Source organism: Halichoerus grypus, chromosome 7, assembly GCF_964656455.1.
Source record: "Halichoerus grypus chromosome 7, mHalGry1.hap1.1, whole genome shotgun sequence".
Taxonomy (NCBI): Eukaryota; Metazoa; Chordata; class Mammalia; order Carnivora; family Phocidae; genus Halichoerus; species Halichoerus grypus.
The window spans coordinates 72114132-72140193 of NC_135718.1; the positions used below are offsets into that span (position 1 = coordinate 72114132).

The 26062-nt window shown below is 35.1% G+C and overlaps 1 protein-coding gene across 7 annotated transcripts in view; it reads right to left on the minus strand.

Moving 5' to 3' along the window:
- Positions 1-26062, minus strand: part of ARID4B (AT-rich interaction domain 4B) — a 143549-nt gene that overhangs the window by 46294 nt on the left and 71193 nt on the right. For all 7 annotated transcript variants that reach the window (XM_078077719.1, XM_078077721.1, XM_078077720.1 and 4 more), the window contains exons 7-13: positions 21111-21202; positions 13408-13546; positions 8920-8999; positions 7097-7173; positions 5920-6074; positions 2934-3006; positions 891-985 (exon numbers count right to left, since the gene is read on the minus strand). In XM_078077719.1, the coding sequence (XP_077933845.1) occupies positions 891-985; positions 2934-3006; positions 5920-6074; positions 7097-7173; positions 8920-8999; positions 13408-13546; positions 21111-21202 (711 nt within the window). The remainder of the gene's footprint in view (positions 1-890; positions 986-2933; positions 3007-5919; positions 6075-7096; positions 7174-8919; positions 9000-13407; positions 13547-21110; positions 21203-26062) is intronic.

The following is a 26062-nucleotide window of genomic DNA, read 5'->3' on the forward strand; positions in this document are numbered from 1 at the left end:
AAACTCCCAAAGTAAAAGGTGGGAATATAATAAAATTTTGATTAATGCAGCATATATATGTTTATATGTGTTGGTTCTGGTCTCAAAGGAATGAAAAATAACTAGCTTAATAAATTCTAAATAAAAAATTTGGTATACAACAATATTTTAAAGTAAGTTTTAGTATTCTAACAAATCTCAGAATTACAAATGTTGAAATATTAGGCCATTTGATTTTTAAATTAGCTCTAGCGTAGTACCTAAGAAAATATTCAGGTTTCTAAATCAAAATTTGTAATGAAGAGACACATATAAAATTCTTTAAGTAATGTATTAGTTCCCATAAAACCTGTAAGCTTAATAAATCAAAGCAGTTCTAAGGATCTTAGTAAAACATTTTATCTACAGAATACTTTTTCCCCCCAGAATAATCTTAATTGAATGGACACCATACATCATGGCGACCTTAAGTTAATTTCTTCAGTTCAACGATGATTTTTCTGCATGTTTCTACATATACATATGTGCATGTACGTGTGTGTGTGTGTGTGTGTGTGTCAGACACAATGGAAGAGATAAAGGATATAAAGAAGATTAACTCTCAAGGACCTTACAGTCTAGTGGAAAAGAAACATAGAAGGAACTTCTACCAATATGGTTGTGCGGTGACTCAGACATACACAGGTGGTTTATGAAAGTTTGACAAACTTAACAGTAAATCAGAAAGTTCATTTGAAAAAATCCTTAATTGAATTTAAATTTGGTCTAAGGAAGCTACCTGTTTCTAACCTGTGCTTTCCATTTTCTTTTCCTTCTACTCTTAAGTTTTTATTAGTATACAATTCTAGGTAATTTTTAGATAAGAAAACATGTATGAAAAAACATGTTTCATTTCTAACTGTAATACTTACATTATCAAATCCTCCAAGCTTGTGTACAAGTCTGAATAACTTAAAGAGATTCAAATTTCGATATCCAAGTACGGGCCGTTTGTTAATAGGTGTGCCTATTAAAGAAAATACAAAATATATTATAACCATGCTACATTTTTTATTTAAAATTACAAAAGATTCAGATATCACCACTGAATATCTGACTATATATAGTGCAAGCTGTATATATATGAGAAAACAAATCCCTTGTTAATCAAAAACATGATGTCTACTACTTAAGCCCATTTCATTTTTAAAAATTTCTCCTACCAGATTTTCAAAACCTTATATGATTTCACTCAATTTTCATTTCCCTAATGAGCAAAAGAGTAAATAGCCGATAAACCAAAATAAAATACCAACAGAACAAAATTTTTTAAATCAAGGAAACAAGGTTTAGTAGAACTGAAGAAAGGGCTAAGATAATTAATGGGCAACTGCTTCACAATGAGAGTGATTTTCATGATACTTTCTTTGTATGTTATTAACTGGTGACTAGTCTAAACAATGATTCCAGGGTAAGACTATATGGTTTTGTTTCTTTCTAAAGGTATTTATTTATTTGAAAGAGTGCGCGGGGGGGGTCATCAGGGGCAGAGGGAGAGAGAGAATCCCAAGCACACTCCCCGCTGAGCACAGAGCCCAACATGGGGCTGCATTTCATGACTCATGAGATCATGACCTGAGCCAAAACCAAGAGTCAGACACTCAATCGACTGAGCCACCCAGGCACCCCTAGTTTTGTTTCTTTCTAATGTGGACCATGCAAGGCAAGGACACTAAAACTACCAAACCATCAGAAAGTGGTAGAGGAAATAATGGGATGGAGATGCAACTGTGGCTCTTTCAAAACAACCTATGACTGGCACGGTCATATTTTATCACTCTTTCTAATATTAGCTTTTTAAATTTTCTTTTTTATTTATCTTATATAAAAGCCTAAGAAATTGCTTACCTTCTTAGGCGAAGCCTCCTTTCACACAAAGAAATAAGTCAGAAAGCAAAGACATTTCATATCAAACAATAAAAAGATACCTACATTACAGTAGCCGCTATCACTTATGAGAGCAAAAGACAAACCGAGCCACCTTCTACTTAATCAGCAATACAAATGAGGATTTAAAAAATATTAATTCCCATCCCACAAGAAAATTAATTCCCAGGGTACAGAGTGGTACTTCCAAATATTATTCATTCATTTTGTCCTTCTCCTCAAGCTAAAAAGCTTTCTGCCTCTCCCCTCTCCCTTTCTAGCATCTTCCCAGGAAAGGAGATACTATACTCTCCTTGAAGAGCAGATAAGCAACAGAGTAACAGGGCCATAGTTACTAGAGGACTAGGTCACTACCGTAAATTAAAGGTTAGCACCCATATCCCTTTCCCTCAATCCTTGCATTTCTTTAACAACATTAGGCAGATTCAAACAGCTAAGCCAAGGCTTACCTTGAGACTGTCACCTTTCTCTACGTCTAACTCTCTTTGGATGGTTTAATTCTCTGCTTAGTTCTGTGTGGCTGGGTCACAAGAAGACTTATGGCATCTTAGAGTATGAGGTCTCTCTCCCTCCCTCCCTCTCTCACTCACATGTACACATAACACAGACACACACACACACACACACACACACACACAGACACATCCTAGGTATATCAAACAGTGATTCTGGAGAGGGAGGCTTATAACATAAAAGCACCCATGTAGGTGCAAATAAAATGGTACTATGATTCTCATTCTGCTACTGCTCCCTAGTATTAAGCGCTCTTTGGGGACCCATGGATGGGTGGCCAGACCAGGACAGAAATCAGGCCATATGGGTCCATAGCCATAATATCCATCAGAATACTGTCAAAGTCCTCATTCCATTTACTATATGACAGGTATGATGCTAGGTGCTGGTGACGCTGGCAATCAAGAAGAGGGCCACGATTACTACATGACATGAAGCTTAATGAACAGAATTCTTAAAGTATTAATTAACTATATGATACATTATAATACTAATCATGAATAAAAAAAACTCACCTCTATCCTCCATAAATTTGTATAACTGCTGAAGAAAATTCTCCCTTTCTTCTGGAAATGGTTCTATTTCTTCCTAATTTTGGTCACAGAAGAAGAGAGTATTATTTTCCTCAAGGAAGCATTTTAATAATGTAAGATTTCCTACCAACAGCAGAGACTAATACTCACTAAAATATTTCAAAGGCTTGTTTTACCAAGTAAAAATTATTTCTTAACACTAAGCTGTTCAAAACCAGGCAAGTCTAGACATTTTATGCTTTCCAAAGGAATATGTCCTAAAAGGTATCTCAATAGTGACAATTCCAAATGTAAATTCTCATCTAAGAAATGAGACTTAGCAAGATGGCTCATGAGCTTTTTACCATATCAGATATCTATTCTTTAAATCAGGGCCACAGGCTCAAGAAGACCTACTCTCACTTATATTAAATTGGGTCAGGGTTTAACACCAAAACTGACTCTCTTGTTGCTCCTCCAGAACTATACAAAGTGTGGGTCCCCTTAGCTCTAACTACAAGTATCCTTCATTATATACAGCCCCACTGTATAGCACTTCAAGCTTAGAAAATCAGTAAAGTGGGGAACAAACTTGATCTACAATACCTGAAGATTCAGACTTAGGGAAATCTTCAAGTAATAAAATAGTTCCCCGATTTATCAATTACAAGGGAGGGACTAGCTTCTTGCTGCTGTGGCCAGGGGCTGTGGCAGTAGGGAGCTGGTCCTGAAGCAACCTGCAAGGAGCAGGGTAGTAGGTGAGATGGAGGAACTCATCAATTCAGTGACTATCATCCATTCAACAAACCACTTAATGAGCACCAGTAAGTGTAGGCACTATGCTAGGTGCTGAATCAAATAAAAGAAAAATAAGCGATGGAGCCTTTCATTAGAGAACATGATCAGGAGTAACTGCAGAGAAAGTGATACAAAATCCACATCTTAAAGTTACTCTGGCTGAAACAAATGTATCTCTGATGGTAAAACTTAAGAGCATGCTTTTCAATTGATAGTCTAAATAACTCTATCATTTTAATTTTAAAAATCCTCTGTCTAATGCCACTGTTTTGACATTTACCCCTTTATTTCAAAAGCTGGCAGAGCAAAGGCAGGCAAGTTAAAAACCAGAAACAAAATCCATGTTGATAAACCTTTAGGTCTGCTGGTTGAGCAGAGAAGAATAAATGACAATTATTAATTTGTTTATTAAAAAAAAACAACACTGCACTTCTCAATTTAAACATGGTCCACAGAGCTAGGCTTTGGTAAAGTAATCAGATATAAATCTAAGATATTATCTTAAATGCCCCGATACAATATTTGACTTTCATAAACTGCCAAATGTATTCCTGTCACAAAAATCTTTCAGTGAGGTTTGTATTTAACTTAAGAAAATGTTTAAACTAGAAATCAGATTTGCTTTTACAAAAACATTTATAGAACACAAATCTAAGCAACAAAAATTTTAGTAACTAATATTTATTGACCCTCATTTATTTACATGTTATACCTTCTGACAGACACTATCAAGTTAACACAGGGTCCTTTACCCTTGAGGAGCTTATAGGGGAGAAAACAGACAGTAAGTGTGGGTGGGGGGAGGGGTTTTAAATGACAAAAAAATGCACAAGGAATGATATCAGGTTAGATTAGCAAATGGAGTGATTGACTTTCCTTGGGTGAAGGAGGTGATACTTCACAGATGGCTTCCCTTTACAGAGGTGACATGTTAGTAGGGTTCTGAAAACTGAACAGGAGTTTGCCAGGCTAAGTGGGGGAGAACAGGGAAGGGCACTGTAGGTAAAGGTACTGGTATGTGTACAGGTTGAGCAGAAACAAGGTATGTAATTTAATATGGCTACAGCATCAAGTTCAAAGTGGCAAGGGATGCCAAGAGAAGCGATATGAAGGTGGGGCCGGACTGTAAAGGAGGTTCTATAAGTGAAACTTGACTTTTAGGGTGATAAGAAGCTATTGGGGAGGTTTTAAGCAAAGGATTGCTTGTTCATTTTGGCATTTTAAACAGAAAGCAGTGGGGACGACTGAAGCTGAGAAACTTTTACACTACACACTGTCATCATAAAGCACTATGTCATAAAACATAAACTCTAGAACAATCCTATTTCATCAATAGTTGTTCATTACAGTTAGATGGCAGAATTTAATAACTTACCTAAAATACTACATATTGACATTAACTTATTAGTTTCCTGAAAACATTCAGTCCAATTTGCTTGATGGTCAAATATACAGCCTTCACTATCTGCACCATTCACCAATAACTTCTAGGAAGTATCATTAACAAGTACAGTGGTGCAATGTCACTAGTAATATCATGGACATCTTTTTTTGGTACTTATCATTGCTAGACCTAAAGTACCATTTACAGTAATCTAAAACTTTATCTCCTTGATCCATATAAACTCATAGATGCTTTATTTATGATCTAATTAGAACTATCCACCCATTTGTATTAGATATAATTATTTAAGATTCTCTAAATCAAAGAGATATTAATCCTTTTTTGCTGATTATTCTTTTAATAATACTAGATAGAAGATATATTTTATACTTCTCTAGGTATTTCAATAAAATATGCAGATAAAAACACTGTAGGAGGTGACGGCTGGCCACACAATGATGAAAAGCATCACTTTGATGAAAGCAGTGCTGAAAGCAGCACTTTGCTATATTAGGTGGGTATTTCCCTTATTATCTGATAAACCAAAAGCACGGCAAGATTAAGAAACATTTCTGAGGTTACTGAAATAACTATACTTAATATTTTTAATTTCCCAAGACCATATTTCTATTTTAAATAAGCAAGCAAACTACTTGGTTATGATGGATAGCACAAGCACATATTTATTACGAAATATTTCTAATACTAAAAACACTGAAGTGATTGATGACTTTGTGCCAAATCCTAACTCACAGAGGAAACCCAACTGTTACTCTGAATTTTAAGACATCAACTGTTTGTCCTTACCTCTTCTTCACTGCTATTATCCTCCTTTTCTTTTTCATCATCTTCCTCCTCCTCTTCTTCCTCCGCCTCACTGCTAGAACTATCTTCCTTCAGTTCAGTCTTCCAGTTAGCAGGAATAGTTCTACTTTTATGAAACTCAAGGGCCTGATCGAAGGCTGCAGAGAGGACCAAAAACTATGTGAACTGGAGAAATTAAGACAACTGATTTGTCTAATTAAACAAGATAAAAAATTAACCGCTGTGCTAAAAGCACGGACATTTGTTTGCTGTGTGCCAGGCACTGTTCTGTAGCGACTCATTTAAAACCCAGCAGTCCTAAGCATCGGGACCCAATTTATAGATGGCAAACTACTGCTATTAGAAGATGACTTAGGTTCAAACAAATACAAACGAAAAGAGCAGTTTTCTTCTTTTAAACAAAAATTAAACATGCCTAGTATAAACAACTTTAACATAGGTAAATTTCTGATCATTGGTCCAACAAATGACTATTAAACAGCATTATATATCAAGCACAGAGCCATTGTATTGAACACACAATAGCTGAAAATGTACTATAGATATGTTATCCTCATTCCTAATAAAACATGAATTAAAATTATATTAATAATTAGCTTAAACCAAAATTGGTGAGACACAATTATTTTTGTTTTACAATACATGGACATGAACTCTAAGCCACAAATTCTTGGTGATTTTTAACTAGTCTACATAGCATATTATCAGATTTGATGAACTGGGCAATAAGAAAGTTGTCTACAATGCCAAAAATCAAGTAAGAAAGGCAATTACGGCATATTCCTCAATAAAATATAACTATTGTTATACTATGAGAAATGCCAAATCAAAATTACTTTTGATTCCTGTTTCTACCATCCTCAGGAACTAAATATTCTATTTACTAGGCAAAGCAAGTCTATGGTAATTGGCTGATGATCTAGTTCCTTCCCAATCTTAGATTACTGCCCCTGATTATAAGCTAAAAAAGAAAAAGCAGCCCTATAATAGCAAAAGACACACAGATTTACAAAAGTGTAATTCACACAGAACCAAATGGAACTTCAAAGACAGAACTTCAAAAATATGTATTTTTTTAAAAAGCAAAAGAAAGTCTGATCTTCAAAAACACTTCAGCAGTTTTTAAATTAACCATAAATTATTCCAAGATTATCCTTACCTTGTTTTAATATAGCATCAGGCTTTGGTGCAGTGTCACTAGTAATTTCATGGACATCCTTTCTTGGCACTGAAGTACTACATTATTTTTTTTTTTTATTTTAAAGAAAAAAAAAGCCACAAAAACACAACAGAGATTAAGAGTCCAATTACACACCACAGAAAGATACTGAAAATATGGAAACATTAACATTTACAATGAAAGTGACTGCAGAGTGTTGCAATTCCCAAATGAAATGCTAGGCAGGATATTAAAATATGTAATCATCTACAGAACGACCCCTCCTTGAGAGATGTTTTACGAGGTATTCTCAAATATCAAAGAGTCCCTGGCTAAATGCAATAAGGAAAATATTGATCCTGCTATCCAAAATAATAATAAATGAAAATATTTGGAGAGCAGGATCAATCCAATAAAAAAGAAGTCAAATTGTAAGAATTTGCCATTATCTTGGGATAATCACAAGAGATTACTAAATTTAAGACTGGAAGAAAATGTACTTGTTTATAATATAAATGTTCTTCTAATAACTGTTTTTAAACTGGATTCTAGGCTCACAAGCAAACTTCTAATATATAATTTAAGATCCTTCATGGAACTCTCCAACCATAGGGAGGGGGTCAGATGCAAGCAACTGGGAGAGTTTCTATCATATATATCACACATACCTCCTATTTTACAATAATAAATCATTGTTCTACATCATTCAGCTCTTCTGCATTTGGCTTACATCAATCAATCTACAAAAGCCTGAAAACTATTCCAAATACATTTTTCAACCTGCCTATTTTTTTAACTTTTTATTTTAAAAATTTCAAATACATACAAAAGGAAATAGAATAGCGCAATGAACCACCACATACCCATTACCCAACTACAATAATCATGAACTCATAGTCACTGTTTCATTTATATCCCTATACTTCCCTCGTGGATTATTTTACAGCAAATCCCAGATACTATATAATTTGATTTATAATATACTTCATTATGAAGGTTTGAAAGAAGTCTTTTTAAAAATCATAACAAATACCATTACTACACGTTTAAAAATTAACAGTAATTTCTTACTATCATCAAACCAGTATTCAATTTCAGTGTTCAAATTTCTGATTATCTCAGTTTTGTTAAAGTGGATTTCATAGATTGTTTTTAAAAATCACTTTTCAGAACCTGAAAACCCAAACACCAATCTTAAAACATGATGATCATTTTAAGGTATAGACACGGAATAAGGCAAAGTATAAAATATATGACTTTTCTAGTCGCACAATTCTAAAAAACAAAACAAAACAAAAAAAACCCATAGAAATCCGTAACTCAGTTCCAAAAAAGTTCTATAGGAAAAATCACTTGAACACTTAACATACATTTATAGTAATCCATTTTAACCCTTAGAACTGCAGAAGTCAAATGTTATACAACAGGTATCAGTATAACCATTGGACAGAACTAAAAATATTAGAGCCCAATTAAACATTCCAGAATAATAAACACATCAATAAATACAGCAATCAAGTATTATAGTAGATAGATCTAAATTTGCCTCAACAAATCACCAGCTACTATACAGGCAAATACTGATAAACTAGGTAATACTGAGGGTCTAGAAACTCTGGGAGTTTTAAAAAAAAAACCAAAATGAACAAGGAAAGCAGACTATAAGATCACTTAAATGATAATATGAAAAAGATCATACTTTGTTTAAAACATTCTGTATGATGAAAAGTAAAAGCATAAGTCATTAGAAAAAACTAATTTATCATTTATCTTCCTAACATGGAAAAACAGCATACTTTTCATCCCTAGTGAATCATACTTACAATTTGCCATCTTTGAAAGATCGAACAAGAATATTGTCTTTTTTCACAGCAATTTCATCACTACAATCAGGACAAACCACCTTTAAAAAAAAGTGTAAAACCATTAGAGCTAAAAGCAAAATTTACAGATATTTACATAAATATCAACTATTTAAATCCTTTCAAAAAACAGTTTCAGCTTAAAGTTTAAAAACTAATTTTAGTTTGTAGGGTAAACAGCTACACACATGTGGGAATACACACAAGTAATTTTAATTTTACATCCTCTATCCTTCCAGCTCTCTGGATTCCCCACACGGTTTTTGGCACAGGCTCGTGTTGAAAGCAGAAGCACGGCCATGCCCAGACTGACGCTGTGGACCAAGTTCTCGTCAGAAATAGAACACCGGCATGAAAGTGGAGGCTGGGGTGGAAAACGGAGGTAAAGCCCGAGCCTTAACAGAGGGTGTGCAGCACGGCTAGGAAAACAGCGGGAACCAAAACGGGAGCCAGTATCAGAACCTCAATCAGAGCAGTCTCGATCTTAAAAAAGATACAGATGAGGTTCTACTTATTATTTACATTTAAATATGTATAACAGGCACCAAAATTTCTTCATAATACTACCCACTCTAAAAAGTAAACATTTTTAAAAAGACATGCAGGCTGTGTAGGACTGATCACTCCCCAAGAGAGGACTTAGCTGGAGCTGCCTCAGCTGCTATTTAAAGTGAGGTCAAAGTGGGCCTTCCCAAAGGCTAATGCAAGACACCTATAAATTTTTAGTATTTCAATTCCAAGACAGCCCACTCTGTACACCAAGAACAAGTTAAAAGAATAGTTATATTTCTAAATGAAAAATGAGCTAAGTAAGTATGACAGGTTTGTCCTAAGGATGGGCTTATCGGCTCTGAAAAATGACACAACAGTACATAAAGGCACATACTCTCACCACAGGTCAGAAAGGAGCTAGAAACAGGTTAGTTCTAATTCAGTCTTTAAGAAGTTAGTTAACATTTTCCATAACTGCAACTGCATTGCACTAAGCATTCTTTAAATGTTGATGGCATTCTGAATGAACTCCCTGATGAAAGTCTTTTATACATTATTAGCATCGAGGGAAACTTCCCTGTCATGCCAAAAAAAGTCTGAAGTAAATACTAAGCATTTGCTCATATACTCATCTTGTGACTCTACAGATACTGACTGCCACCTCGAGGTACTGTACTAGATGCCGGAGAAAAAGAGACCAAGTCAGTCACTGCTCCTCCCCACATGGAGCTTGCACCCTATAGAAGACAAGCACTAAACAAGTAAGTGCACGTGTATTTAACTGCTACTACGTTAAGTCCTTATCTAGGTAATCAGGGACCACTTTCCTGAAGACCCAACATTTAAGCTCAGCTTTTAAGACTGAGTAGAAGGGGCACCTGGGTGGCTCAGTCGGTTAAGTGTCTGCCTTCGGCTCAGGTCATGATCCCAGGGTCCTGGGATCGAGCCCCACATCGGGCTCCTTGCTCGGCAGGAAGCCTGCTTCTCCCTCTCCCGCTGCCCCTGCTTGTGTTCCCTCTCTGTCAAATAAATAAATAAAAATCTTAAAAAAAAAAAAAAAAAAAGACTGAGTAGGAAATGGCCTGACAAACAATGTGCCTAGATGCACGTGTGTGTCGTATAAGGGGTGCGCTGCAAGCAATGGAAACAAATAACGGGAAGGGCCAGAGACAGCAAGCACTGGAACCTGCCCCAGAGAGCAAAAGAAGGTCAGTCTGGCTAACTTTCTGCCTGGACTGATTAAGAGAGATAAGAAGGGTTCAGGTTTTTCCAGTCTTTTAGGTCATGTTAATTCTTAGGGATAAAATCTAAAATCTTTAAGGAAAGGCTCTGAAGCAGGGTAATGTTATACTAGATTTGCCTTTTAAAAATTACTTTGAGGGGCACCTGGGTGGCTCAGTCGTTAAGCATCCGCCTTCAGCTCAGGTCATGATCCCAGGGTCCTGGGATCCAGCCCCGCCTCGGTTTCCCTGCTCCGCGGGAAGCCTGCTTCTCCCTCTCCCACTCCCCCTGCTCGTGTTCCTGCTCTCGCTATGTCTCTCTCTGTCAAATAAATAAATAAAATCTTTTTTAAAAAATTAAATTAAAATTACTTTGAAAAAATGAAAATAAAAAAATTAAAATTACTTTGGTGATGCCTGGCTGGCTCAGTCAGAAGAGCATATGACCCTTGACCTTAGGGTCTTGAATTCAAGCCCCACATGGGGGGTAGAGATTTTAAATAAATAAAACTTAAAAAAAAAAAAAGAATAAAATAAAATTACTTCGGCTGTTTTTAAGAAAATGGGCTAGAGAAGGGCAAGAGTTGAAAGAGATGAAGCCACCACAATCACCCAGGTGAGAGAGGTGGTGGTGACTCGGATGGAGAGTGGTGGCAATGGCATATTAAAGGAAAGAGAATATTAGAGGTAATTAGGGAAGTGAAGAGATGAGTGAGCAGAGGATGCTCAGGTTTTTGTCTTGTGCAAATGATGTCATTCACTGTGAGATGAAACACTGGAGGAGGGCCAAGTTTGGGAAGGAGGGAGGAAAGAATACATTTAGTTTTAAACTTATTAAGTGTTGAGATGGCTGAAGGACAGCCAAATGGAGATACTAAACAGATACCCAAGTCCGGAGCTCAATGGAAGTCTGAACTGTTAAGATATAAACTTGGGAGTCAACAGCCTAAATACCAGGGGCTTAAACTTGGGTCTAAAACTGTGAACAAAATCTACCTTTTTCTTTTTTTCTCATGGGTTTGGCAGTCCTCCACTCTACCACTGAGCTATCGAAGGACTCACACTTTCTCATGGGTTTCAAAAACTACACATATGGTAGCTTTGGCCAGTGCTGCTGCTGGTGTGTTAAGTGGTTCGCTTTCCATTCTGCCACAGGAATGATAATCCATATTTCATCCTGTTCACTCATGTGTGTGATTTTCTTGGTCCCTAAGGCATTTCAGTTTGTTAACTCTGCAACTGATGCTATAAAAGGGGATGAGATCACCCTAAAGAGAATACAGAGTGATATATTCTGAACCTTGCACGGCAACATTTAAAGGCTGGTTAGAGGAGAAACAGTGAAGGAAAATGAAAAGGAAGACTGCGTGAGTCATGGAAGCTAAGATTTCCTTCTGTTAAAATGGGGTGAATACCCCGTATTTTTCAGTCTCAGGATTCAATGCGACTACTTATGTGACCAGCTTCATACAGTGCCTGGACATGGTAGGTGCTCAACACATGGGGGCTACTTACAGGTCCTAGGAGTACAACTGTTTCCTAACACAGTGATGTTACTAAACACTTGTAAAATTTACTCAATTTATAAAAACTAATTTTAAAAATTGAAACCCAAATACTATTTATGTGATTATGTTGACTGTTCGATCGAGAACACAAGTTCACACTCTAATTGACAAAAATTATTCATAACTGTCCAAAAGATCTCAATTTGGGGGGGGGGAGGATCTCTAAGATTCTTTAAATAATACTGTGATGGTTCCTACACCAATTACTGACAATTCAACATCATAAATCCTTAAATATTTTCCTTATCATCAAGGAAACTATTTAGAAACTATGGGCGAGAGAATCTTAATACTGAATATACTAACAGTGAAAAATTAATATTCCTGTTATTTTAGAAAAAGACACACAAAACTGTTTTTTAAAACATGTTTTCAAAAGAAATTCTTACAAAGAATCTTAGTGCTTTAGGAAAAAAGAAATGATCATATACACTGACATTTGTTTTCAGCTCACCATTAACCAAGTTACTTAACCTTTCCAATAATCAGTCTCCTGATCTCTAAGTGAGGATAAATAATATTACCTGCCTCACAGTCCTTGTAAAGGTCTTAACAGTCCTTGCAGATAGCAGGCATCCAATAACTATTAGGCTGGATAGATGGGTATATGCAGAGGTATGAAGGTATCATAAAGTATTTATATTTATTAAAACAAATAATTGCCCTCTTTAGTTTTAATTGTAAGATACAATATAAGTTTTAATTATAAGAGCTAGCCATTTATTGGGCAATTACTTGGTGCAAAACACTGAACTGATAAGTATTCAGGATAAAGAACACAAATCATGTTCACTGAAAAGAACGATAAATAGACATCATTTGCAGACAACAGTAGAAAAAGATTCTCTTCTTCTGCAGTCTTTTGCATGATGAATTTAGAAGTTTTAAAAGTTTGCATTATGAATCTTCTACCCAAAATAGAGAGAGCAGTATAATGAACTCCCACATACCTACCCTCTAAAATTACCATAATTTTGCCTTTCTTGGATGACTTAAAAGAATTCTTGGTACTCAAAGACAATTTTGAAAGTAATCTTTGTGTAAACTAAATGACACTAAAACCATTTCCCTACTCTGTACCTATGAAAAACACTAGTAAGATTATCAATTGTTTTCTTCATGAACCTAAATAGTTGAATTTTAAACTCCTTTATACTGAAGTTACTCACCAATGCAGGAAACCATAGTGCTTTCTTTTTATCCAAACTAACGTAATCTACACATACAACTTTTCCTAGTAGTTCATCGATCTGTTTCCTATCATCCTCATCTTCATCACTGGAGGATGAAGACGACTCTTCCTCTGGTCTAGGGAAAGAAAAAAATAAGATATTTCCATTTATCTTCACAAAGAATGAGCATACCAAGTTGATAAATATAGGTAGTCTAGAAATCTTACCTCATTTTCTAAAACCTACAGAATGGCAAATTTAAATTTTTAAACAATTTTCTAAATTTCTAAAGAATAACAAAAAGGGTTATCATTAGAAGGAAGCACATCATTTTCCTAAACATCCTTTGCGTTTATTTAGTGCTACTCTAAAAGGTTAAGGGGGGAGAACAGAACAGAGTAACAATGGTCCCCAAATTCTCAAAAAGCTGAAGGCCCCATACGAAACATCCCAGTACTACACTAAAATGTATTAGATCCAACTCTCAGATTAAGGAAGTTCTAAAGATAGTAATTTTATACTCCCAGTACAAAGCTAATTTTAAAAAGGGGAAGAAAGGTCTTTATTTATTGGGGCTTAGGGTGGGAGAGAAGACAATCTGATAAGAGATCACCAATGCTATCCTTAATATCAAATATACACAAACCAGGAATTGATAAAATGTACAATACTGTTATTTTGTATTATGTTAGAAATTCCTTTCAGTTTACATTGTATATTGGACTAATAAATTAGAAAGAAGTTCACTGTCAGCAGAAAAAGGAACTATCTAAAACCATCCATTTGTTAGACAAAAGCACAGCAAAAAGTAAAACTAAAAAGGAAAAAAAAAAACATAAAACAAACAAAAATACAGCTCTGAATCTGGTTCCAAGAAAGCCCACAATCAGTGTTAAAGAAAGATTCTAACAAGTGAGTGCTCAAAACGCACAGAGTAAGCAAAGACACTAAGAAATGAATAGACTACAATGTACGTTCTTTTTTACAAATTAAATAGAAGAATGGTTAGTATTAATTACCTATAGGGATGAAAACATTTTTGAGATAGTTGGCAATGACCAAGTTCACTGACAAAAAATGTAAACTGACAGATTATTTTAAAACCTTAAACATGATTTAACTATTTGGTTGACTGGGACAAATCTAATATACTCTAAAATTTGTCTTGATGCCTTTCCAAAGGGATGGCAACATAATGTCACTCCTTTATATATTTCAACATAATTATAAAAAAAGCAAAAACTACTATAATAATACTAAACATTTTAGAGTGATATGGGAAATATCACTATTTGATTTCAATGATCAAGGGACTTAAAAATTGTCCCCTGGTAAAAACAAAGCAAATTTTCAAGTTTGCTGCTGAGAACTACTGTATTTCAAATGGCACTTAAAGCAATTTAAAGTAGGGACATGGAAAGTAAGTAGGAGGTAGGAAAAACAAATATACCTTCATATTAGCAAAGCATAAAACCTTAAAAATAGGCACACAGCTTGGGACAGTAATGAAAGACCTCCCAAGTCTGAGTTCTAATTGATTAGAAGTGTTTCTCAAGGGCAATGACTTTTATCTCTTCACTTTCTAATGACTATGGAAGACATCCAACCTTAAAACCATAATTACTGCTTTTCTAAAGCAGCCATAAAAAACTTATTCAGCTAGGATTTAATGGACACTCTTCATGTCATTATCATTAGCAAGATAGAAAGTCCCAATATCACGGATAACATGTATCAAATCTGTAAAACAGAGAGAGAGAAAACTGGGCTTTATTTGCCTAACAAAGTCATCTGCATCTTTATGAAGATTCTCATTTCTTTCTTAAGACTTAACAAGTGTGAAGACTTCAGACATCAGAAAGTGACATATAAAAAAAAAGTGACTGCCTACATAAAACACCTATCCACCTTTCATATTAAATGTCCAAGTTCCACTCTAAAACCATTGCCCATTTACAGACTAGATTTCCTGTCCACCCCCAACCCCGACCTTGGCAACTGAAGACTTTGTTCCAAGAGCACTCATTTCTCCTGTATCAATTTTTCTGCCTCTACTACATTGAGTCCCATCAGCATACTGTTATTTCCATCAATATGCTATTATTTCTCCCACTTAAAAAAAGAATCCCTTGACCTCACCTTCTCCACCAGCTACTGCCACCTCGTTTCTCTACTCCCCTTTGCAGCCAAACAGCTTGGAATGTTCTACTCCTCGACATCTGGAAACGTTTTGACTCCTCTAAGTCTCTGTTCAAATGTCATTTCAGTTAGGTGACCCTGACCATCTCATTCAAATTTACAACCTGCCTGCCCCAATCTCTCCTCACTTTTATTCTTTACCCACAGCATTTACAAATCCATCATACTATATAATCTACTTAGTTCTTTCTTACGTTTTCTCTTTATTGCCCATCTCCCCTATATGAGAGAATATAAGCTCTAAGGGCAGAGATTTTATCAATGCCTGTTTTATTCACTGATATATCCCAAGTACCTGAACAGTGCTTGGCACAAGCACAGATATTCAATAAATATTTGTTGAGTAAATAAATGAACTGAATAGATTTATTTCTTTCTACGATGGTTATTTTAAATTTTATTTTTCCTGAAATCACAAAATGTATACAAGCAGTATAAAGTACACAACCAGTTAAAACCACACCACTATATATACCTAAGGCTCCTTTAACTTTTCCTCTTGGAGGAGTTTAGCCAAGAAATAATTTATACAAGACACTCAATAAACTGGTGAACTAAAATAAATGAGCATCAAAAATATTTTAAGGGGTGCCTGTGTGGCTCAGTCGGTGAAGCATCTGCCTTCGGCTCAGGTCATGATCCCGGGGTCTTGGGATCGAGCCCCACTTTGGGCTCCCTGCTCAGCAGGGGAATCTGCTTCTCCTTCTCCCTCTGCCCTTCCCCCTGCTGTGTGTTCACGCACTTTCTCTCAAATAAATAAAAATAAAATGTAAAAATAATAAACAATAATTTTAAAAAATATTTTAAGGGAGCAAATACAGAGCAAGCAGAGAACCTACTTGGTTTTATTCCCCTCTGACAGCGTTGCTGCTTCAGTGGTAAGGTGGTATTTGTTTACAGAGCCAGAACAAAATAATGCACTGTTTGTGACATAACATCTGATGCTGCCACTGGAAACAAAGCTAACTACTCGGGAATGTTTACCACCACAGACTAATAGCTAATTATTTAAGGGGACTGCACATCACTATTAATTGTAAATTAATTGTAAATTAAGTAGGAAGAACTTTAGACAAGACGTGTGCCAAAGAACAGCAAATGACAAGATGCAAACAGGAAACTGACTTCAATCATCCTTATAATTTCAGGCAAGTAACTCAGTTTCAAATTTTGTACACTAAATTAAAAAACCTGTATTAGTAAGTATGAGAAAGTCTAACAAGGTACAGCTCCTTAGAAATATGGACATGTATATACTTACCAATAAAAGGGTTTTATTTTTTCCCCAATTTTTAATCAAGAAGGAAACTAGAATCAAATTCTCATCTCAAAATAAAACAGCAAACAATAAAAAAAAATCTTCTAGAATTAGTGGTACTGGTTACATAATCTGTGAATACACTAAAAACACTGCAAACTATACACTTTCAAAGGGTGAATTTTGTTATGTTAATTATATCTCAATGAAAAAAAATTTTTTAAAGATCTGCAGACCTATAAACGCCAGGTACACATCACTACTCTACTGGGTAAACTTAGTACTGTCAATAGGTAAAATCCCTCCCCACAAATAATCACTATCAAGAACCATTATAAGCTTTCTTATGCTTTATTCTTTTTCTGAAGGAGAAAAAAAATAACAGCAAGCAGACTGATTTCTACTGTAGCAGCTGCATATACACTTTTGCCAGGTTATTGGAAAACACTTTTGAGAGGTGAGGGTACACAAATGTTTCTATAATTTCAGGTATTCTATTCTTTAGGCAGAATCAAACAAAACATCTGTATATGATGGTTAAATTATAAGGGCAAAATTCAATCAACTTATACACTGAATGATCAGTAACTTTCTTTAAAAAATTAAAAGAGAATGATAATCTTAAGAAAATAACTTCAACATATTAGAATTAACTAATTAAAGGTAGAATATAAATAAAACTCAATTGAAGGAAGGTGTCAAAAATAATTTTTGAATAGCTGGAGGCAGATTAACTGGTATGTGGATTAACAGTTGTTAAAAGAAAATAAAAGTAGTGATATACTCATTAACAATAGAGTCTGGGGAATCCTGGGAAGAGATAACCTTATTTATCTCTGTACAAAATTAAATTTTAAATGACAATCAGAGAATCAAAATGAAGACTTTTTTAGTTGAGTAATGGAAGAGGAAATGAAGGTCAGATAAATGACCTTAAGGTCCAGGTCCAAGACTTTGTTGTAGAAAATCACTCAGAAAGGGGTGAAAGAACTTTGAGGAATTGTAATTAAGGAGAAGGGAATTTCCAACTGTGGTACTTGCCTGTGGTGTCTACATACTATGATGTTAAGATCTCTTGGCAATGAGAATGACCACCATAGTGAGGGGGAAGGAAGAGCAAGTAAAACAAGATTACAGATGAGAGGGGCTTCGTTTCCTACAATAGTTAATTCTCAACCTCTGATCTGCCTTCTTACTTTGCACATATGCTATACAATCCCAACAGCAAATCTTTCATTATACAGAGATTCTCAACAGGAAAATCACTAACTTAGAATGTTTGCGGGAGTCTTTAGAAAGCAAAGATCAACTTGCTCAGTGACAAATGCATGCTTTAGTCTCATCTAAAAGGGAGACCTCAACTTACAGATTTTTTAATACATCATAATTCTGGGTCATTTTTGAAGATCACTCTAGGTGATAATCTATAAATTATCTTACTTTAAATTTATTTTTACACGTGTAGATGACAGTTGAAGAAAGATAAAACATGTCTAAATGTTAGATGCAGTATTTTTAAAAAGAATTTTTGGTAGACACAAAAACTTTTTCCTACAATATGCATATAACATAATATGGAAATGTTCTAAAAAATTCAAATAATATAGCCCAAAACAGTTCCACTTATCAGACATAAACACTGTAAGCAGAATTTTTATATACTCACATATAAACACATTTTTATGAATGAAGTCACGTCACATACTGGTATTTCATGAAAATTTTTGCATTCAATATATGATGTTTGATATCTAGTATTTACACAGTGTTTCCTATATAAATACTTTAAGGATATGAATTCATTTAATCTTCGCAACAACTCTGAGAGATAGGTTATACTATTATCTCAATTTTACAGATGAGAAAATTGAGGCATGAAAACTAAGTAATCTGCCCAGGGTTATATAGCAAGGAAGTGGCAGAGAGAGTTATTCACACCCAGGCCACCTGGCTCCACAGTTCACACTCTTAACAATCAAGCCACACTGCCACTCTCGAAAGCTAGAGAAGCAGAAATCTTCACTAATGAAATAATTTTACATTAAATACACCCCACCTCACTATTCTGACATCACCAATCATAATTAGAAGTTGACTACAGAACTATGGAAGACTCTAATGAGCAATGGTAGGTAAAATTTTAATACATAATTGAAATCATTAATTTTCAAAGAGACAGCAAAAGGTTTATCTTGTAAGTGCTTCAGTGAATATTCTACGGCAAGAAAATATCCCTCTGGAAAAACTGGTAACATTATTAGATCACAGTAGCATCAAATAATCACAACACGATTCCTTCATATGAATAATGCTATCATACATTTTTCATTTATTTTTCTTTCTGGATAGAACAAGTCATATGCAGAAGAGTAAATAATTGTTATACCCTGAATACCCTAAAGATAATCAAGTCATCAGCAAGCTAAATGACAAGTGAGAGAAATTATTCACTTAGTAATTAACTGAAAAACATCTTCTAAAAATTTCAGAGAGTTAAAAAAAAAAATGCATGGTCTGAATCACAAGTATAGTAGGAAAATATTAATATGAAATATTTTTTCAATGCAAGGATTAGTCTTTTAATTTCCTCCCTCAAAGGAGTCATTATTTATTTACTGTTAGAACTAATTTAGGAAGTAACTGAAGTACTACTCTATCTAAATAAGAGTCAATCAGTTGAATGGGAAAAGGCCCATAGAGCATGGGTGAGTTCAAGTCCTTGTCCTTTCCTTCCTGTGTTCCTTGGATTACTTACTGTCCCTGAGCCCAATTCCCCCAGTTTTTAGTATGGGTAAAAATAATACCTATCTTCATGAGTTTGCTCTAAGGCTAAAAGTAAGCAATATGAGAGATAGCGCTTACCCAATTTCTATCTTCAAAGCTCAGCCACAATTAGATTTAATATGTGATTCTAAATACTGAATGAAAGCATTCACTTACACTAAAGATTTCAATAATTCAACTCAACATTTATTTTTAACAGCCATTCTGACAATATTTGGGCTTAGACATGTTAAAATTTTTTCAATTTTATCCAAGTGAAATGTTCAAAATTGTTTTTAAAATAACCTCCAATGGAATACATTAAAATCCCACCCCTTCCCATTTTCTTTGCCTCCTATGGAGGCAACTATGTTTTTAACTGTTTCAGCTATTTCTTTGATAGTTACTACCTTATCTCTAAATAAAAGTCTTATACTAATTTATACATTGTATACATTATTCTGTTGAATTCCTATTGTTACTAGGACTTAATTTTATATTTAAGCCACCTCCTCTCCCTCCATCTTACTAAGTTTTCCTTTCTGATGTAATTTTCAGGGTGAGTTACTTAATGCCTTTGCTATTTTTTCTCTATTTGTTATCATATTATCTTTAATTTCCCCCCAATGTTCCATTATATTAGGTAACTGAGTCCACCTTTTTAATAGAGACTTTCATTCTTCCACTCTGCATTCTATTGGCTACCATTATCTAGTATTACAATGGAGAAGTCTGATGCTATTCTGCTCCCCAGTCCTTCGCAATAAATTATTTTTCTTTCTGTAACTGAAAATTGTTTCTTTATCTCTGATGACCCTATGATCCTGTGATCCTTTTTAATTTAGAGCCTTCTGGAGCCTAAGCATGGCCCATTAAAAGTAATTTGTTAAATAGGTAGAATATATGTCACAACTGTAGGACATGAAAATAAGGAAGACGGTTTCTGTCAAGGAGATTATTAGGAAGAGAAAACAAATACTACAATGACAATAACAGGTGAAATACTGTTTTTGACATTAGATAAATGCAAAGAATTTAGAGGGGTTCAGAGGAAAGAAAACAGGTCTGTTTTCAAGGGAAGAGTAAGGAGACAAAACAGTTCACATAAAGGTGGGAGCATTTCTGTTGGTGATTGAATGAGTGGGACAATGACATGTATGGGTGGATTTGAGAAAGAAAAAAAAGAGCATGAATAAAAGCATGGTATCAGGAAAACAAAGGATGTATTCAGCGAACGCTGACTGGTTCCATTCTGACTACAGCATCAAGATACATGCAGGGAGAAATGGGAGGTAGATATACAACTGTTAAGGTTGGCTGAGCATGGAGTATCTCAAGCACCCGTGCTAAGGAGTCTGAAATTACTATGAGATCCAGTTAGCATTTTGCAAAGTACAATTTCAAATTAGTTAACTCTTAAAACAATACTAGAAGGAGAAATGAATTCAGGTTCAACTAACAGTTATGAAAATGGACTTACATATGATTAGATCTTCTTCCTCTATTTGTTTTCTTCCCTATGACAGGAGTGCCAAAATGTTCAGGGTTGGTGAGTGGGAGCTGGTCTAATGTCTGTGGGTAAGAACATAAACCCATCAAAGTTACGACGTAGCAAGTTCTTTTTCCCTTTTAAACCAAATCAGTTTAAGAATATGCTTAGATTTGAAGATTAAAAACTGCCCCAAGGAAGACTAAAATACAACTTTCCTAAAGAGAGACAACTGTCATTTCAAAGATATTAGAATAAAGATGAATGAACCCATTATTGGGGGGGGGAGTGAAAAGAAATTCAGTTGTTCTTTCTTCATGGTTTCATTATCTATTTGAAGGCTGAAAGACTTCTAAGAATGATTAAAATACAAAACAAAACACAGCTCAGTAGAAAATAGACTGGAGAGATACGAAATTTATATGTAAGGACCTAGCACCTGCATTGGAGCCAACTGCAAATAAAATTTCTCTTTGTTCAAAGGGAATCATAATCCATAATATAAAATTCTTAGTAACAAACAAAATTATCCAAAAAAAAGCATCAACTGTTTGAAAAAAGGCTTTAGGTAGGATATATTATTACTCTGCAAACATTTTCTGCAATCAACTTTTTTTAAAAAATATGTAAATATTGACTTTTCTAAATTTAATTTTCCCTTCCTTTTTAATCTGCAGCATCCAATACGGTGCTTGGTATGAAAATAATGATCGGTAAATAAACATGTCTTGTTGTCAACTGACAGTTCATGTCAAACCCTTTGTCCCTCACCCCATCCTAAAATAATGATTTCCAGGTGAGGAATTGGTTGTTGGTTAAAAGCAGAATGAAGAAAAAAGGGATCCTGGAATGATTCCCTTCATTTCTCAATATCAGATACTTCTTAGATTTTTCTTGTCATTATTTCCTGAAAAGATTTATATAACTAAAAAGTTAAGGTCTCAATCTGAAGACGCTATCCCAACTAACTGAATTCTCTGAATATCAATTTTGATAATCCTACTTTTTCTGCCTTTTTAAGATCTTCCACACAGTTGCTATTCCTTTCATCCAACAGAACCTCTGCTATTACAGATAATTTCATGAATACCAGGGGAACTAAAGACCCCACAAAAACTGTCAGGATGGGAGTGAGGGTGAGAAACTACTTCGGATAAAGACTTCTCAAAGTTACAAACCAGGGTGTTATATGAAAGGGTATATATCAATTTGGATTTTAAAAAAAAAATCAGACTACCTAAATATAAACTGTTAATATTTAAAACTTTTATTTTTAAAACAGATAATTTTGTTGAAACAATGATGAACTAAAATGTGAAAGGGGAAGCATATTAATAATCTTGCATAACTTATTAGATTGCATAACTTCTGAGAATATATGTAAATGTACCTGAGGTACACAGATCTATGTATCCAACAACAAAGAATACTGATATAGGTAAAAGGTACTACCCATAAAACATAAAGATCAATTCCTTCAGAAGACAAAATATATTAACTTTTTATAGGGCATACAATCTAATCTTTCAAATCTAGCTTAAGTCAGGCATTTAAAAGATATTTAGAGGGGCATCTAAGTAGCTCAGTCACTTAAGCATCTGACTCCTGATTTCAGCTCAGGTCATGACCTCGAGGTCCTGGGATCGAGCCCCGTGTCCAGCTCCACACTCTGCGGGGAGTCTACTTGAGGATTCTTTCTCTCCCCCACCCTCTGTTCCCTCACTCTCTCTCTCAAATAAATAAAATTTTAATAAATAAATAAATAATAAAAAAATCTGGAGGCAAAAGTTGGTCCAAATATAGTAATATACCAAACAAAACCTCTTTAGAAGTCACTTGTCAGGGGTGCCTGGGTGGCTCAGTCGGTTGTGTCTGCCTTCGGCTCAGGTCACGATCCTGGGGTTCTGGAATCGAGCCCCGCATTGGGCTCCCTGCTCAGCGGGGAGTCTATTTGTCCCTCTCCCTCTCTGCTTCTCACCCCTGCTCGTGCGCTCTCTCTCTCTCTCACTCTGCTCTCTCTCTCAAACAAATAAGTAGAATCTTTAAAAAAAAGTCACTTATCATTAACTCCTAATTATGCTTCCCAAGAGCAAAAAATTTCAAAGTACTATATTTGGTAAACAGAGAAAATAAATTAATCTAGATTCACTTTCGGTCAAGCTAACAGAAGGATTAAACGCCCTGCCTCACTCCCCTAAAATTAAGATTGCTCTTGTGAAAGCAGAGACTTCTATTAAGTACTGTAATTTCTATTTTAAGCATCTGGTATTCACCAGTTACAGGAAAGAAAATATCCAGGATTTCTGATTTCTCTCCCTCTGTAATAAAGAGTTAGAACAGTAAGAAGCCGTATCTCTGTCCCTGGCCTTAAACCATGTCCAGGAAGGTAGGAGCACCTTTATTTCAAGTGAGAGAAAAGACTGCGGGGAGGGTAGAATGTGTTGCGTCAAAACCTAAAGAGCAAAAAGCAGAGACTCCTAGCTATACTGAAGCTAAAAGAAAATTCCATAGGCCTAGGGGAAACATGCCTATGTCCCTGTTTCTTAAATGGGCTATAGGAAATATGGAGCTGAGATTTTACCCAACTTTTCTTTAGAGTTTTCAACTGCACGTAGTAAATGCACAGCAAATAACAGCTGATGAAACTACTTCTGAATTATATGCTCTGCAGAAATGCCCCAACCCCCGGGCAGTGGCAACACTCTCACTAAGCCGGTTAGGGCTAGAATCAGTGATGTTAGTGCTGGAATTCAGACTGACGGAAGTGCTGTTGTGATCTCTTATTACGAAATCTTTTAAATTTAAGTCTTTAAGTATGTAGCTTATTAATGGAATTAGTGACCCCAAACACTGCCAGTGGCTTTTTGCTCAAAGACCAAAGTTATTACTGATAATAACAATGCTCTGAATAATTTTTCAACAAATTAAAAATGTTTTTTGAAAATATGAAAAATATCAAATAAAGGGAAGGAATACACAGATGGCAGATTAAATACACTCCTGGCCATGCTATCACAGAACTCAGTACATTTATAATCTTAAAATATTTGATTGTTTGATTAATGCTTTTTCTCCTCCAACAGATGGTAAGTTACTCGAGGATAAATTCCATGTCTACTTGGCCTATCCTTGTGTCTCCAGTACCTAACATAACACCTGGCTTATGAGAATGGGATATGGAACAATACACCAGTATTCTAAGTACCCTCTAGCAAAACACAGAATCTAACACATATAGACACACACAGTAAAAGTGGTCCACCTTGAAGATGAGAAGGATACACTGAACTACTTGCTCATATTGCTTCAGCCTTTACACTACAAATGTCTTATGAACTACACAATTCTCCTAAAAAAAAAAAAGTATTTTAGATATTTTAGATATTTCTCTGGATTAAATAAATAAGGCACATGCCTTCACTAAGCATATGAAAAATCAAGTCTTCAAAGCCCCCATATTCACTCACTGACCTACTATAACTGTACACATATTCTAAGGGAAATGAAATTATTTTTAAGAATTATATAAACTTAGGGGCGCCTGGCTGGCTTAGTCGGAAAAGCATGCAACTCTTGCTCTCAGGGCTATGATTTTGAGCCCCACACTGGGTGTAGAGATTAAATAAATAAACATAAACAAAATTACATAACTTATAAAGAATTGTTACTTTATCACTGCAAAAAGCCAAATTCACTGCAAATTCTAAAGCTGTATTTCCTATATTTAAACCTTCACAATTAATTCAACAAATATTTACTGAAGGCTTTCGTATAGAAAACACTGCTGGGAAAAGAAGAGCCTATCAAAATGACAAAAAGATGGCTATTACCCCCAAAACAGCTTAAAATCTTACAGGGAAAATAAGAAAAGTAATAAAAAAAGACCATCAAATAAGAATAAGAGAAGTGCCAAAGGATCAAAGGATAAGGGATCAAATCTGGTTAGAAAGCTCATGAAAGACCTCATGGAGGAACATTAAGAGGAGCAGTACTCAGCAGAAACCAAGACAAGAATATGAATCATAATCTGAAAATACGAAGTAGTCTTATAAGACAGAAGTACAGGAAAATGGGGCACCTGGCTGGCTCAGTCAGAAGAGCATGTGACTCTTGATAGTGGGTTGTGAGTTCAAGCTCCACACTGGGCATAGAGATTACTTAAATAAAAACTTAAAAAAAAAAAAGGGGGAAAGAAAAAATAAGTCCAAGGAAATGTTACAATATGAGACTGAAAAAATAGGCTGGTATCATAATACACAGAACCTGTCCCAAATTCTGAACTGGATTAGGAATTCAATTATTTAAGGGAAAGGAAAAAAAAAATATATATATATATATATTTTTAAGATTTTATTTATTTATTTGACAGAGAGAGACACAGTGAGAGAGGGAACACAAGCAGGGGGAGTGGGAGAGGGAGAAGCAGGCTTCCCGCGGAGCAGGGAGCCGGATGCGGGGCTTGATCCCAGGACCCTGGGATCCGGACCTGAGCTGAAGGCAGATGCTTAATGACTGAGCCACCCAGGTGCCCCAAGGAAAGTATTTTCAAAACAAGAAAATATAAAATAAAGTTTAATAGTTTAATAAATAATATAAAAACATCCCCCAAAGAAACACTGTTCTAAATAGTGACAAGAAGAAAAGTAATCATGGTTTGGCCACACTGTGCATTAATTAATATTTATAGGCTGGATTATAGAATATAACACTTTAACAATACGTCCATTTTTAAAATTCTGGATTGCAAGCTACTGATTTACAAAACTTTGTGAACCCTCCCTCCATTCTTACTAACTTAACACCTTTCAATTCTAGAGCATGGCTTTGGTACTAGAAAATCCTGGTTTCAGAACCAGCTCTGACCATCAGTTTCACCACTTGTAAATTGAAGATAATAATGCTATCTACTTCATAGTGTTATGAATGTGATGATGTAGGTAAAG